The sequence below is a fragment of the Rhinolophus sinicus genome, chromosome 1 (genome assembly GCF_057876585.1).
Source record: "Rhinolophus sinicus isolate RSI-liver-muscle chromosome 1, RSI-T2T, whole genome shotgun sequence".
Taxonomy (NCBI): Eukaryota; Metazoa; Chordata; class Mammalia; order Chiroptera; family Rhinolophidae; genus Rhinolophus; species Rhinolophus sinicus.
The window spans coordinates 185,594,338-185,608,949 of record NC_142501.1 but is presented as its reverse complement, the minus strand read 5'-3'; the positions used below and the strand labels follow the sequence as shown (position 1 = coordinate 185,608,949).

The window sequence follows — 14,612 nt, the reverse complement described above, 5'->3', positions numbered from 1 at the left end:
ACAAGCATGCCTCATAATATACCAAGTCTCCCTGACTTATTTGTGTCATTTGTATCTGAAGAGTGCTTACACTTTAAGTGAAAATAAATGTTGCAACATTTAGGAATCCCTTGTTTATTTGGAATTTATTGACTGGCTTCTGAAGAATTTTAATAGAAAAATTAATAAATGCTATGGATATTTTACTATAAAGATAGACAGGCTGCCTATCTTTTAATTCAATTACTTAAATATGTTCTCTATCTGTTTTCAATATAGAAAAGTGAAAGATAGCATGTAAAGAACTATAAACTTCAGATAGAAATGGTTCATCACTGATTATTCACCATTGTCATGCATTCAACCATAGACCATAGTGACCAGGAAGTGAAATTATTTTGGTTCATTTAATAAAGATAATTGTGAAATGTGTTTTAATGAAATTAAGAGGAATAGTACAGTTCTACTAAAGGTGGAACTGAGTAGACCACTATGCTTTGTAAATTACCTTTTCAAAATTAGGCGTAATTTTTTCTATACTTTATGTATTTTCAAAATGTGTACTCTAGAAAACATTTGAATTTTCTTCATTTTAATTAATGTTGGCTATGGGAGTTAATTATTATTATTGGAAAAAGATGCCTATGACTAAAGCTACCTAATGACTAGAAAACCATCTTTTAAGCCTCTGAGCATGTGAATTATGGAGTCGGATCACTTTTGAGAAGTCTGAGGAATTCTTGTTCTTCTCTTTAAAACAGGGGCCAGATGGATTACCCATGCCTGGATGTTGGCAAAAGGTGGGCTTTATGGAATAATTTCTAAAAAAGCACTCTCCCTTTCTCTTCGCCTGGCCTAGCCTTTTCCATTAGAACAGACCTTTTGAATTTGACATTGCTGAAAGCTGTTTGGATATTAAATACCTTTTGATTAATACTCGTATGTTTACAGCTAATTTCTTCCTAAACTGAGGAGTGAAAACAGTTCCTAGCAAACACTGTAATTTGGAACCTTCCCTATCGAATCCTTTCTTTGGAATGGAAAGGGGCAGGCAGTGCACCCTCCTAACGGTTGTCTCTCAATAAACTCCCTGTCTCCTTACTGTCTAACACTACTCTTAATTGTGATTCTTTTCCTATTTATACTCAATTACTTAGGCAAACATTGCAGTACATGGTAGAACCCTGTGAATATTAGTCACAAAGCTGAGAAAGCAGAAAATGGAAGCATGATCTTTTTTTTTTTCAATGATGCCTTGAGAATCTGGTCATGTTTAAGTTTGTGTCTTTTATGGTATTAGTTTATTCTAGCATCTTCATGTGGCTACCCATGGTCACTGTGTAGGGAAGGAAACTTATCCCTAACCTTCTGTGTGCTAAGCCCTTTCATGTAAATGGCATCATTTTATTTAATCCTCACAATGACCCTATAGGGTGTTAGAATCCTCAATGATGCCGGTGAGGAAGCTGAAATTCAGGAGGTTAAGTAACTTCCAAGGCACCGAGCTTGTAAGTACAGAATTAGAAGTGGTGAGCACACAATGTGATATATAGATGGTGCATTGCAGAATTGTACACTTGAAACCTATGTCATTTTACTAACCATTGTCGCCTCAATAAATTTTAAAAAAAAAAGAAGTAGATGATGGGGAGCAGTGGCAGAACTTTAAGCAAGGAAGAATTGTGTGTGTGCTCTGCTACCAAACCTTTACACAAAAATGGTGTGAACCTAACTATAAAAGACTGTGTATGTGCTTCTGAAGGATAAAGGAATTCCACTGATGTAAAAATGAGCTAGGGGGAAGTATACATGCTGTTTTGATCATTTTGAAATTTTTTCTCTAATACCCTGTGGCTTATTCAGTAATTTTTGACAGCATGTTATACAAAACTATGTAGGATTACAGAAAGATGAAGAGAAACTTGACTCGCCTGGTTTCGTCTTAGCTCAACTACATTGGTGAGATCCTATGTAACTCACTTTCTTGCTTAACTGCTGTCACCCCACTTGACCAGGGAAAGAAACACCTTCCTTCTCTCTCAGCAACGTCATTTATTTGGTAGCTTCCCAAACTCCACTTTCAGACTGTCAGATAACTATCCCAATCATATCTGAGGTCAAGGGGTTCTCAGGAAGATGGACCTATCATTGTATTATTCTTTGCCTGAGAAAAGTATCCTTTCATCATCATAACCCCTGTTCTCGGAATGTTTAATACCATCCTGAGCTGGAATTACCATTTACTCTTTAACCTTTGACCTATAATCTGATACTATCATGATTTTTTAATACAGTTATTGGCACACCTTACATAGAGGGAGATGTGAAAGGCTTGCTTTGTCAGCCTTCTGACACTACTCAGAACTGGGTTCACATCATTTTCAGCCACTTCTAAATCAGTTCCTTTTTGTGACGGCATAATAATGGCAACAAGCAAAGCACTCATCATCTTTTGGGTTCATGAAAATGCCACACCTAGTGGTAATATGAGTAGCATCAGAAAATCAGAAATTTCCCTTTTAAGTACTCATTTTTCCACAGAATAGATACTATAGTCTACATAAGATTAAGAATCTCTTAAATCTAGCATCTTCTTATATAAAGAATAATCATATAAAGAATAATCACTCAGCGATAAAACTGTATATTGCTTACCACACTGTTCCCCCACACAAATGCAAATCATTGTAATCAACCTCTCCCCAAAAAGAAGAAACAATTAGAAAAATGGAATGTTCTGAAATCTCTTATGTGGTCAACATAGCTATCTCAAATACACTGTTAGTCAAATCAAATTATTTTTTAAATGATATTTTAAAAAGACAGCCAGTGGATTCCTTTTGGTTGGTCCCATTTTATGTGGATCACCCTTTTAAATGTTGTTTATTTGCCTCTAGAGCTCAGTGGTGAATGTTTGACTGAAAATTCAGATTTGGGCAGCAGTATAAATCACTGTAATTAATGAACAAGTCTCCTTGGTCATGCTACTATCCATAATAATTTTTTTCATGCAAAACGGGTTGATCTTTGTTTAAATTATTTTCCTTTCTAGATACTGTTCAGTTTTCCAAATTTTGAAGAATAGTGATGTACCAGTTCATAGTGTAATTGGTACAGTAAGTAAATGGCAGAATTTATGGTTAAGAAAATACTTACAGACTATTAGTGTTGTCATCCATCCCCGTCCAGTGATTAAAACTAATAGGAAAAATACCTACAGCCTTTGTATTTTTGAATGCTTCACTAAACCTTATTTTTCCATGTAGGGCTGAAAGGTTTTCAGCAGAAACTTCCTAAAACAAGGTGACAGATTTTTAAATTAAGTTTTAAAGTCTGGGGGTGGGAAAGAATCTTTAAAATTCTGTAGATCGTTTACAAAACATTGGTACTCAAAAAATGCATCTGTTTGAAACTTGAGATAAGTGAGAGCTTGGAGAAAGGAGTACTTCCTGTAGGACATTCTCTGGCGTGGACACAAGATGCGTAAACATGGAGTGAACTCCATCTCTAAAAATCACAAAATTCTCTGCCTCTTAAACATATCTAATATAGCGTCTATTTTTCTTGGAGAGAGAAAAATAAACGTTTTTAATTAATGAACTGGACTTCTACTTTTCTCGTTGATTTTTACTTTTGAGTAAAAGTCAACATCTCCAAGATCTGCTCTATGAGTGTCTACCTCAAAGACCATTGTTCCTCAGTTCTCCAGACTTAACTTTTGTTCTCGGAAAACTTTAATAATTATGGCTGTTGAAACTATAGATGTAAGGGACCAGAGATTTATGGTACCTTAGATCACAATAGAACCTATAATACTACTTGAAGACCAGATAGCAGGCAGGTTTACCTTGCACACCATCCACAGCTGGGCAGGACTAGCGAAACAAAAGATGAAACAAGAATGGAAGTAGAGTATTGTCGTCAGGTGTTGGTGAAATAAACAGTGCAACTGAGGTCAGAATCCTCAGCCTTTTCCACGGTGTGTTTTAATGCTTGGAGAAGATTACGTAAGTTATAAATAGGACATGTACTTTAACTATGGCACACATATATTAAAATCCTAATTTTCTGCTTTCCCAGAATAGTTACTGAAACAAACACCACAAACTTTTTGGCAGCAAGAGGAAAATGTGGGTTGAAGCTAGGATGGAAATTTTGATAACTGGAGTTTTAGAAAAGTAATGTATAGGACAGGTATTGATTTACTCATTGATTTTTAAAAAAAAGCTCTATTCAGGGTTCTACCAGTTTGCTTAAAATAAATGTTAATTTGGAATTTTTATCCTAGACCACTAATTTTATATATTTGTCTTTTTTGTTGTTTGTTTTTCTGCAGTGATGAATCTAACCTTCCGAGCATGAAGTTGTATATATAATGGTCCACTTTTTATATTTATAGTTGAAAATTGAATTGCAGATTTTGCAAGTCTGACATATGTTTACATATAGCTGCTTCTTCCCGTTTGCAGTAGTACACATGTCCATCTTTTCTTCACTTACATCTGAAATTGGGCAATATGTGAAACTAGTGAGAAGCCTGCAAAAAATATAGATCAGTATCTTATCTCTTTATCTTATGTGAAAATATGTGTTTATATGGACACATCATTGATAGAGAATGATTGTCCTTGTTATTTTCTTACTTTGGGCTTGTTAATTGCATGGACAAAAGGTGCCATGAAATAGTTTACAAGAAATTGTGACCAAATATGGACTCAAAACTAAGACTATGTACTATACCGACTGATCTTAGAGTTTATTGTCACATCCCTACTCACCTTCACTATGACCATTGATTCCACACTACCCCCTGAAACTGACTAAAAAAGCATGACGGTGTGCCAAACCTGCTTGTTTTTGTGCAACCTCAGATGCTAGCATGCCACTTGATGAATCCTTTGATCACAACTGAGCTTTTATTTCTTTTGTCATCTCAAGGGGGTTACACCATGGCTTATTGCCAAAAAGAGATAAGGTGGCGGAGAGTACTCACACAAATGGTCTTGTATTTTGAGGGAGTTGCAGTCCCAACTGCAGATCTACAGCTTCCAATATTGTGGGCTCACGTGGCCACCTTGGTTGAAATATCAAGGGTTTGAGCTGGTTGTGCCGCCAGTTTTCCTTGGGCTGCCCTTGGCAGTGAAGACCAGGAAAGAGGGCCGGTTCAGCATCCTGCGCTGCCTCTCGTGTGACCAAGTAGGAAAGAGGTTTACAAATGCAGTCACCCAGAACAGCAGTCTTTTTAAAAAATAAACTGAATTCCAGCAGCTGTGAACATGGGTGCCTTTGGGAAATGACAGAGACATACAGCACTTCTTTTGGATGGAAGATTGTTGGAATGGCAGCCCCTGTTTCTGAGAATGAAGGGTGTCCCATCAAAGTTCAGTTTGCTGAAGAAATCACATGTCCTGAGAAGAGGTTGGTCGAAATAATCTCTCCTGAAGATATAAGAAGGCTCATCCCGCAATTTCTACCAAAGTTAATGTGACAGTTTCCCTTCTCTCCAAGAGCCAACCCATTTCAAACATTTTCTACAAAGTTCTAGAAACAGGAAGATACTTTCTATTCTTTTTAATACTTTCTCTTTTCTTTCTTAGTCCAAGGAATACTAAGGAAAGATTTGTTGCAGCTTTTGTCATATTGCTTTGAACAATTGTTTTTAAAGAAAAGTGTTGAAATCCTAATAACTTGGTACCAACAGCCACGATGACCTTTTACTAACTTCTTACTGTCTTGTTCTGAATAATTGAAAAGAATATAAAAGAAACTCCACTTTCAGTTCAGTCATTGTAAAGTATCAAAGTTGAACAATTTTTTCAGTACTTTTTGACATTTTTTTCATATGAGGACTATAACATTTATAGTGATTATCAATTAAGATAAAATCAAGATTTGGTCACATTTGATAATATTAACTCATTTCTATTTTTTGTAGTTCTATTTAGATCTAAGTTTTGTCTATATTTAGATTTCTTTATCTTTTTTTTTTTACATTTCTAAATGTTTGTCTTATGCGCAGACCAAATCTGAGATCTCAAAAAGCTGTGAAATACAGTTGCCAAAACGAGTATTTTTTCATCTACTTGCTCAAAAGTTACCTAACTGTATTAGAGTGAGTAATTCTTTGCACAGTAAGGTGTTGGTAACATGTTTTGAAATAGCTTATTCTAAGTCAAGTTCCATTAGGAGAAACATTGTCAATGAGGAGTAGTTACTCTTTCAACCTATGGATAATATGATTTTTCTCCTGACTTAATGCCATTTTGTGGGAAATTTTCTAGTTTCATGCATAGGTTTTCACCACCAGAGAGGAAATTTGTTCATCATTGGCTTATGGGAACAACAGTTAAGATACAATTATAAGACAAGTATCCTAAGATCCTTATGATCTCTTTCATGTTATATAGCCAAATGCTCAGTTATAGAAAATGCCTTCTTTTATTTCCATTAAGTTTTCAAGATTGGAAAGATGTTCAAACTATTAGATCAATCTAATCAGTCACATGTCTAGTAACATTCCACACTCTGAAGCCAATTTGGCATTTTTAAAACAACAGAAGGCATTTTTCTAACCATCTCCGGTATGACATGGTTAGGATAAGGTATTGTTCGATCTCTGAAACAATTTGTCTTAAATGGATTGGAAAAATGAGCTAACATGGGTAGAAGTACAGTTTCTTCAGGAAAACAAACAGTAGCGTCTTGAGAAAAATCTGGCAGCTGTATTTCCTCCTATCTTTCCTTCTACTCCTCTAGAACAACCGGTATTAAGATGGATCACTATTTAAACATGCACAGCTTCAAAAGAGAATACCTCAAAAGATAATCATTTTATGTACAAAAAAAATGTGTTTTTGTTTTAAATACAGCCCTTTAAGAATACTGTGCTGTCCTATGTGTATATTGGGTTTTTGCTTTGACTTGACCACGTTGACTTTTATTCCATAATTAAAGGAAGCTGTAAACTTCCATTACATTTATTTCCTTGGGGGAAGCAAAGGGATGATCGCACTCCTTTTTTTTGTTCGGTGGAATTACTAGGTCTTAACCACTATGGATAATCTTAAACTTTTGGTTACTGAAATATTTTCAACCGTCCATTTTGTCATCAATATAGAGATTCCTCACATAATTACCAAATGAACTAGTAAGTTATGTCTGCTGATATATGTGTTGGCAGCTACATACTTTTCTTAGATTTCTTTTTTTATTTTTTATTATTGAATAGAGGATTGAGAAAAAAATACATGAAAAACACATTGGAAATAAGTCAAGATTAGGTCATTTCTGATAAGCATCTTTTAAGGATACCAAATTGGTATGTGTTTTAGCTTTAAAATTGTCTTTAATTCACGTTGGTGCTGATGTATTTCTTTTCTTTTTCTTTATGGACAGTGCAACTCTACTATGGATAATTTCATTTCTCTGTTTAATAGCATTCCTAAACTGTTAGTGTGTTATTATATTTTTAAAGTTTATGAATTTGCTATAATTGTGGCTCAATGGCCAGTCTTTCTTAACGTCAAACAAAACAAAACATTGTACCTATAGATAATGTGTCTTCACTTGGATCATGGATCCTCTAATTTCATGTTCTTTTCATATACCATATGCCTTTTATCAGCTTTCATTCTCATGTTTTAGCTTATATGATGTGGTTAAGTGTGACGAAGCCAGAGTTGGACAAGTCTGCATACATTCATAGTGTACCTAACACACAAATATGCCTAAATTTTTCTTCTAGTTTTCATTTTTATTATGAAAAGCAGTCTTGGAGAATTTTTCTTATTTGATTTTATAAAAAACATGAGAATGTCTTGAATTTCTGTCCCCAGAAAATTCTGTTCTCGACTTTACTTTCTGTGCATGATGTTCTGATGGAACAGTAAGAACTTATGCATCCAGAATTTGTTCTACATGTCCTTTGCTATTTTGGAAAATGATTGAATCAGCATGTCAGTACCTATGGAGAAATTGTCTTTGGTAGCTTACATTTTTATCACTTAGAAAATGAGTTTAATTTTCCAAGGTTTTTATGTTTTTTAATGTTTCTATGCTAGCATAAAATCTTAACACCACTTTTTTCCCCCGTATATATTATCTTGCCCAGAAGTAAGTTATGCTTGTGTGGTGGGTGGTGTTTTAATATCTTCTAATAAGTAATCATAGGAATTAGAAAATATTGATGTTTTCTCTATTTCTTGATAAGCAAGTTATATTAATAATTAACATTACCAAAAATAAACTTTTCTAACTTCTGCCAAAACAAAAACCCTGCTGTCGCTAGAAAGTCAAGTCCATAGCAACCTAAATTTATATTCTCATAAATAACAAGTAAGAACAATTATATGTGTTTTATTCTGGCTATTAAAATCATTCATTCCCAGTGGAAGTGACATGTTTGACCAATTAGGATTCCACTGACCTTTACTCCCTACTTTTTTCCATTTTTGTTGAAATATGTTCATATTGGCTAAATTTACTATATGCCATAGCAGAGATAACCCTTCCAACTTAAATTGTTAGTGGATTTAGTTTTTGCTGATCCAATATGGAAACATTTTAATGGCATGGCTGATTTTTTTAAATGTATTTAAATGAATAAGATTCCCTGTGCTGCTTATTGACAGAACTGTCCTTTTGGCAATAGGAAGACTTTTTCAACCTGATCTGTTGATTTATTGATAACAAAGAAAGTACCATCATTTCTCAAAATGCAGGATATTTTCACATGTCTCAGAAATATTAATAAATTGGATTCACAAAAGAATGTCTTACGTACTGACATTTCTGTGAATATTCTTTATACTGTTGTAAATGTTTCATGCAACTTAACATTTTTAAAAGATGTATGTATCTGATTTTCCTTTAGAAAATATTATATTTTTATTTGTATTTTTTACATTTTAAAGTTCATCTCTATGTGCAGCTATTTTTATATTGCCAAAAAAATCACATAAATACAAAATAAGAGGAAAATTCAAAAAAAAAATATTTTGGCAAGCATTATGCTGCGTATTTTTCTTAATGTTTTGTGGGCCAGTCTCATGTAATTGATTATTCTAAGAATATGTTGTGTCTTAGCACTGTAAATATGGCACAAACCTGTTTTTCTCAATAGTGTAAATAATTGAAAGATTGAATTCTTTCTATTTGATTTCTTATTTGAATTTCATTATAATTTCTTCAGCTGGCATTGCTGAATCAGAAGATGCGTGTGGTTTTCAATTTCCAGTTTGAAGATAATTGCATTGTGTTCAATTTCTAATTTGTTTTTATTTGTTTTTTTAACTTGTTTACAGTGTTCCTAGTTTGTGAGAAGTTGATCTTCAGAATTATTTTTACACTATTTATGACTTATTTTCATAATGTAAAAAGTGTGTAATTATTGCAATATTAATCCAAACAATGTTAATGAATTGTATTGTTATAAAGTTTTATTGATGTTCATGAACACTTTAGCCTGTTTTCTTGATTTAAACACACTCCATAAATAATTTTATTCTATTTTCCTACAATATTGCAATGCCACCATTCAACTCAGTGCACATGCCTAGCTATGATGATTTAAAAAAAAAAAAAAAATTAGTACTTTCTGTTTATCAAGTAGTAATGCCTCCAGACTGAGCTTCCCCTCCAAATTCACTTCTCTTCCAGAATTCTCCATCTTGATGAATTAAACTTCCTTACACTCCATTGACTCTTAACTCCACTACATCAAATCGGTCATCATTGTGCAATTAGAATGTAGTACATAGTGATCACTTAAATGTATTGAAGAATGAATGAATGAATGAATGAATGAATGAATGAATGAATGAATGCCTCCACTCAAGTCACCACTTATTTACAAGTTCTGACTAAAAGCACTCACTTTTCAGTCCTCATCTTTCTCTTAACAGCAGCATTAGAGGCAGTTGACCACTGCACCCTCCTAGACATTTTTCCTTTCAGTTCCCATGTCCCTACATTCTTGTTTTCTCCTTTCCTTTCTCATTTTCCGCCTGCTCTTTCTTCTCCACCTGATAATTATGATTATCCTCAGGACTCTGACCTACATGCTTCTTTTGCCTTTGCTCTTTTCCGCCACTTTCTCTCTTATTCAGTCTCACGAAAACCAAGTTTCTATTTCATTGCACATTTTCTTCTAACTTCCAGACCAACTGATATAGGCATGTCCACCTGGAGGTTCCATATCATCTTCATCTTCATACTCGGTTCCCTTGCAGACTTCTATATTGTACTGAACATACCATCGCCACCTGCCCTCCAAGCAAACAAGACAGAAACTTCAGAATCATTCTGGACACTGCCCACCTGTCACCACCCACGCATTCCCTTACATATGCAGCATCTGCTCCATTATCAATTCTCTCCCATTCTACCTCCTAAATACCCCTCAGATCCACCTCTCATCCCCATGACTATTGCCTTAGTTTAGACTCCCCCATTTCTCAATTGGACTTTTAGAAGACCCTTCTAACCGACCTCCCCTCCTCTGATAGCCACCTCCCCTCCACCTTATACTCCATATCACTCTGAGGGTGAGGATTCAAAGAAAGCAAATATGGCTGTGTCTTATTTATGAATTCATCTTCCCATTTCATTTTACATAGAACTTCCGGCAAATTAAAAGAACACATAAAGAAATTAAAATATGTAAGTTTAAAAATAACCAAGAATAACATATATAAACAAAATTCAAGACCACAAAGAAAGTTATAATGAAAAGATACGACATAAAATTGTATAGCTCTGAGCTTCTTTGTGTCCATAACAAAAAGAAAGAAATCAATAACATGTTTACTTCATCCATAATGTGATGGATGAAAAAAATCAAAACTGATAAGAAAGTTGTTATGTGAGATTTCTTATAGAGGGTACTGTATTTTAGGGCGTCCCTACAATGAATGTAACATCAAGTTTTTATAATGTTCCTCAGTATAAGCCAAGGGCACATGCCAAAACCAACTTCACCAAAAACAGTTCCTCAGGGAAATTTAATCATGCCATTCTCTTGTTTAAAATCCTCCAGTAGACCCCCATTATCATTGAGATCCTTTGGTATAAAGTATTCAGCTTTTTATGATCCCATTCTACCTAGCATCATGTCTTAACGGGTCACCCTCACCGAAAGGTCTTCCCATGTTAAGCCATTTGTGGATCCCTTTGGCTGTTTTCTATGCTTGACATGGTTTCCATTCCCATCTCCACCATCCATTTAAAGAATTCTTGCTCTTCCAAGACTCAATCCATGTGTCAACTTACTAAACACCCCTTCCCGCCAAGTTTAGATGCTCCATCTTCTCTGCTCCAATAATTTATTTGTCACTGCTATACCACATATCTAAATGTCAATAATTGTATCTTTGCCTATCTCCTCCACTAGGGGTTTTTAACCAAGCATGAACCCAACTCATAGTAGGTTCCCAATAAATGAATAAATGAATGACAAAAGTTGAAATAACAAAACTCACTTGGACTTACCAATTTTATTAATGTACATAATGGGTAAAGCAATTCACACAGCTAAGTTCTTAGAAATCCAAGTAGTTCTTGAACTAAAGGAAGATGTTCTATGACCTTTATCAAGTCTAAATTAAGGATACGTTTTGTATGAAGTAGGATGCAATGTCACCTAACAAGTGGCCAAAGAGGATTAAAAGTTTAAAGAAAGTGGAGAGGATTTGAATTACCCCTATGGAGAACAGGAACAAACAGTAGGAAACACATTGTGATTGTTGAGCAGCCCGGGGAAGGTGAGAACCATGATTTTCTTGAGACTATCTGCACTATTGTGCAGTATGCATGGTGTTGTCATCCATTTAAACATCAAATGTTTATCTTCTAATTCTTCTTTCTCTCAATCTGTGTTTTCCTTTCACTACCCCTCCATGTTAGGAAGTTAGATCTAATCCAGGAATCCTCAAACTTCAGTATTCATCCAAATTACCTGCAAAGTTTCTAAAAACACACACTGCTGGGGCCACACCATGAATTTCTGATTCAATAGGTGCGAGATAGGACTTGAGAATTTACACATCTAACAATCTCCTTGGTGATGATAATGCATTTGGTCCAGGGTCCACTCTTTGAGAAGTGCTGTTAGTCTAGTTTATCTAATGAAATGTTAGTGACATTAACACAAGGGTGGCAACCTTCCTTTTACTGTGAATAGCTTTCAAGGAATTTTCTCTCTGAGATATTATCTAAAACTCTGAGCTCACTGTTTGGCAACTCTCTCAAGTGGAAGCTGCTAATTCTCCAATAGCCTTCACATACCTCAAGAATGGAAAGAAAGCTACAGATCCACATTGCTCCCCATTGCCAGTTCCAGGCAATTAATTCTCCATCCATAATATTGAAAGTCCCGCTTCCTTGGGACTCACATTAATTGGTTATTACCACTCTTCCTTGCTGCAGTCATCTACTGACCTCCCAGTCATATCCCTTCATTCATTAAGGACTTTGGCACCCAGTTCCTGGTGAACTTCTTCACCCTAAGTGCTGCCATTATCATGGATGAATCAACAATACAGCCAACACCTGAGTCTATCTTCGTAGACCTGATTTCTAATAACTTTGTGCACCATCCAATTCTGCCACCTACTCCCCTGACACACTGATTTTGTCAACTTCTGGAACTGATCCAACTATGGAGTAATATATTGAAACACCTCACTCTGAACCCTCCTATCTGCCAGAACATCCTACCCAATAACTCCCACTATATCTGTTCTTGAACCTTCCAAGGACTTCATTCCCTTTACCTTTCAGCCTCCTCCTTATCAGCCCCATATAACTCCACTGCCTCTTCTCCTGGACTAACTTACACAGTTCAAATTTTCACCTACATTGATGCCAATAACTTCATTCTCCCACTGTTCTTTCATTTGCCCACTTTGGAAAAGCCAAATCCTATAATAACCCATCTATCCACGCTCTGCATCTTTACCTGGTCTAGGGCCACAGGAGAAAATCACACAGCAGTACAGATTGGACCCACCATAAATTCAAAGTCTTTTTTAAAAAGATTTTTATTAAAATATTGCTGACATACAATATTATATTAATGTCAGGTGTACACAATTGTTATTCAACACTTGTATACCTAAAGAAGTGACTTCTGTAAGTCCAGCAACCATCTCACACCATACTATGCTATCACAATGTTATTGACTATATTCCCCATACTGTGCATTACATCCCCATAACTTCTTTCTTTTATACCTGGAAATTTAAGTCTCTTATTCTCCTTTACCTTCTTCCCCCTTTTTCAATTACAGTTGACATTCAATATTATTTTATATTAATTTTAGGTGTACAGCATAGTGGTTAGACATTAATATAATTTAAGAAGTGATCCCCCTGACTAGTCTAATACCCACCTGGCACTATACATAATTATTACCATTATTATTGACTATATTCCCTATGCTTTACTTTACATCCCCATGACAAGTTTGTGATTACCAATTTGTACTTCTTAATGCCCTCATCTTTTTCTTCCTGCTCCCAACCCCCTCCTATCTATCACCCCAATAAATCTAGTACCCATCTGACACCATACATAGTTATTACAATATTATTGACTATATTCCTATGCTATACCTACATCCCCATAACTGCTTTGTAACAACCAATTTGTACTTCTTAATCTCTTCCCCTTTGTTACCCATTTCCAACTGACTTCCCATCTGGCAACCATCAAAATGTTCTCTATATCTTTGAGTTTGTTTCTGTTTTGTTTGCTCGTTTAGTTTGTTCTTTAGATTCCACATATAAGCAAAATCACACTGCATCTGTCTTTCACTGTCTGACATACTTTACTCAGCACAAAGCCCTCCATGTCCATCCTTACCACCACAGAGGGTAAAAACCCATTCCCTTCCCTGGTTGAGCAATATTCCATTGTACATATATACTACTTACCTTTATCCATTCTTCCATCTACAGATACCCAGGCTGTCTCCACATGTGGCCAATGTAAACAATGTTGCACTGAAATATGGATGCATGCATCCCCTTGAAGTAGCGTTTTGGATTTCTTCAGATAATTACCCAGAAGTGGGACTACTGGGTCCTTCTTTGTCTCTTGTTATAGCCTTTGTTTCAAAGTCTATTTTGTCTGGTATAAGTATTGATACCACAGTTTTTTGTTTTTGTTTTTTCATTTTCATGAAATGTTTTTTTCCCGTCTCTTTACTTTCAGTCTCTGTGTGTCTTTTAATCTGAAGTGAGTCTCTTGTAGGCAGCATATGTAAGGATTTTGTTTTCTTATCCATTCAGCCCTCCTATATCTTTTGATTGGAGCATTTAATCCATTTACATTAAAAGTAATTATTGATAGATATGTAGTTATTGCCATTTTATATTACTCTTTTTTATATTTATTTATTTTTTATTTTTGTCTTAAAGAAGTCCCTCTAACATTTTTTGTAATACTGGTTTGTTGGTGATGAACTCCTTCAGCTTTTACTTGTCTGGGAAGCTTTTTATCAGTACTTTGATTCTAAATGATAGCTTTGCTGGGTAGAGTAATCTTGGTTGTATGTCCTTGTTTTTTTATCACAGTGATATGTTATGCCAATCCCTTCTGGCCTGCAAAGTTTCTGTTGAGAAATCAGCTGACA

General features: G+C 35.1%; 1 protein-coding gene across 1 annotated transcript in view; it reads left to right on the top strand.

Annotated features, from left to right (window-relative positions):
* COL25A1 (collagen type XXV alpha 1 chain) overlaps positions 1-9,433 on the top strand; it is a 437,107-nt gene extending 427,674 nt beyond the window's left edge. Inside the window, exons 36-37 of the mRNA XM_088792400.1 lie at positions 741-779; positions 4,316-9,433. Coding sequence (XP_088648526.1) covers positions 741-779; positions 4,316-4,318 — 42 coding nt within the window. The 3' untranslated portion in view covers positions 4,319-9,433. The remainder of the gene's footprint in view (positions 1-740; positions 780-4,315) is intronic.
* Positions 9,434-14,612: the final 5,179 nt, after the last annotated feature.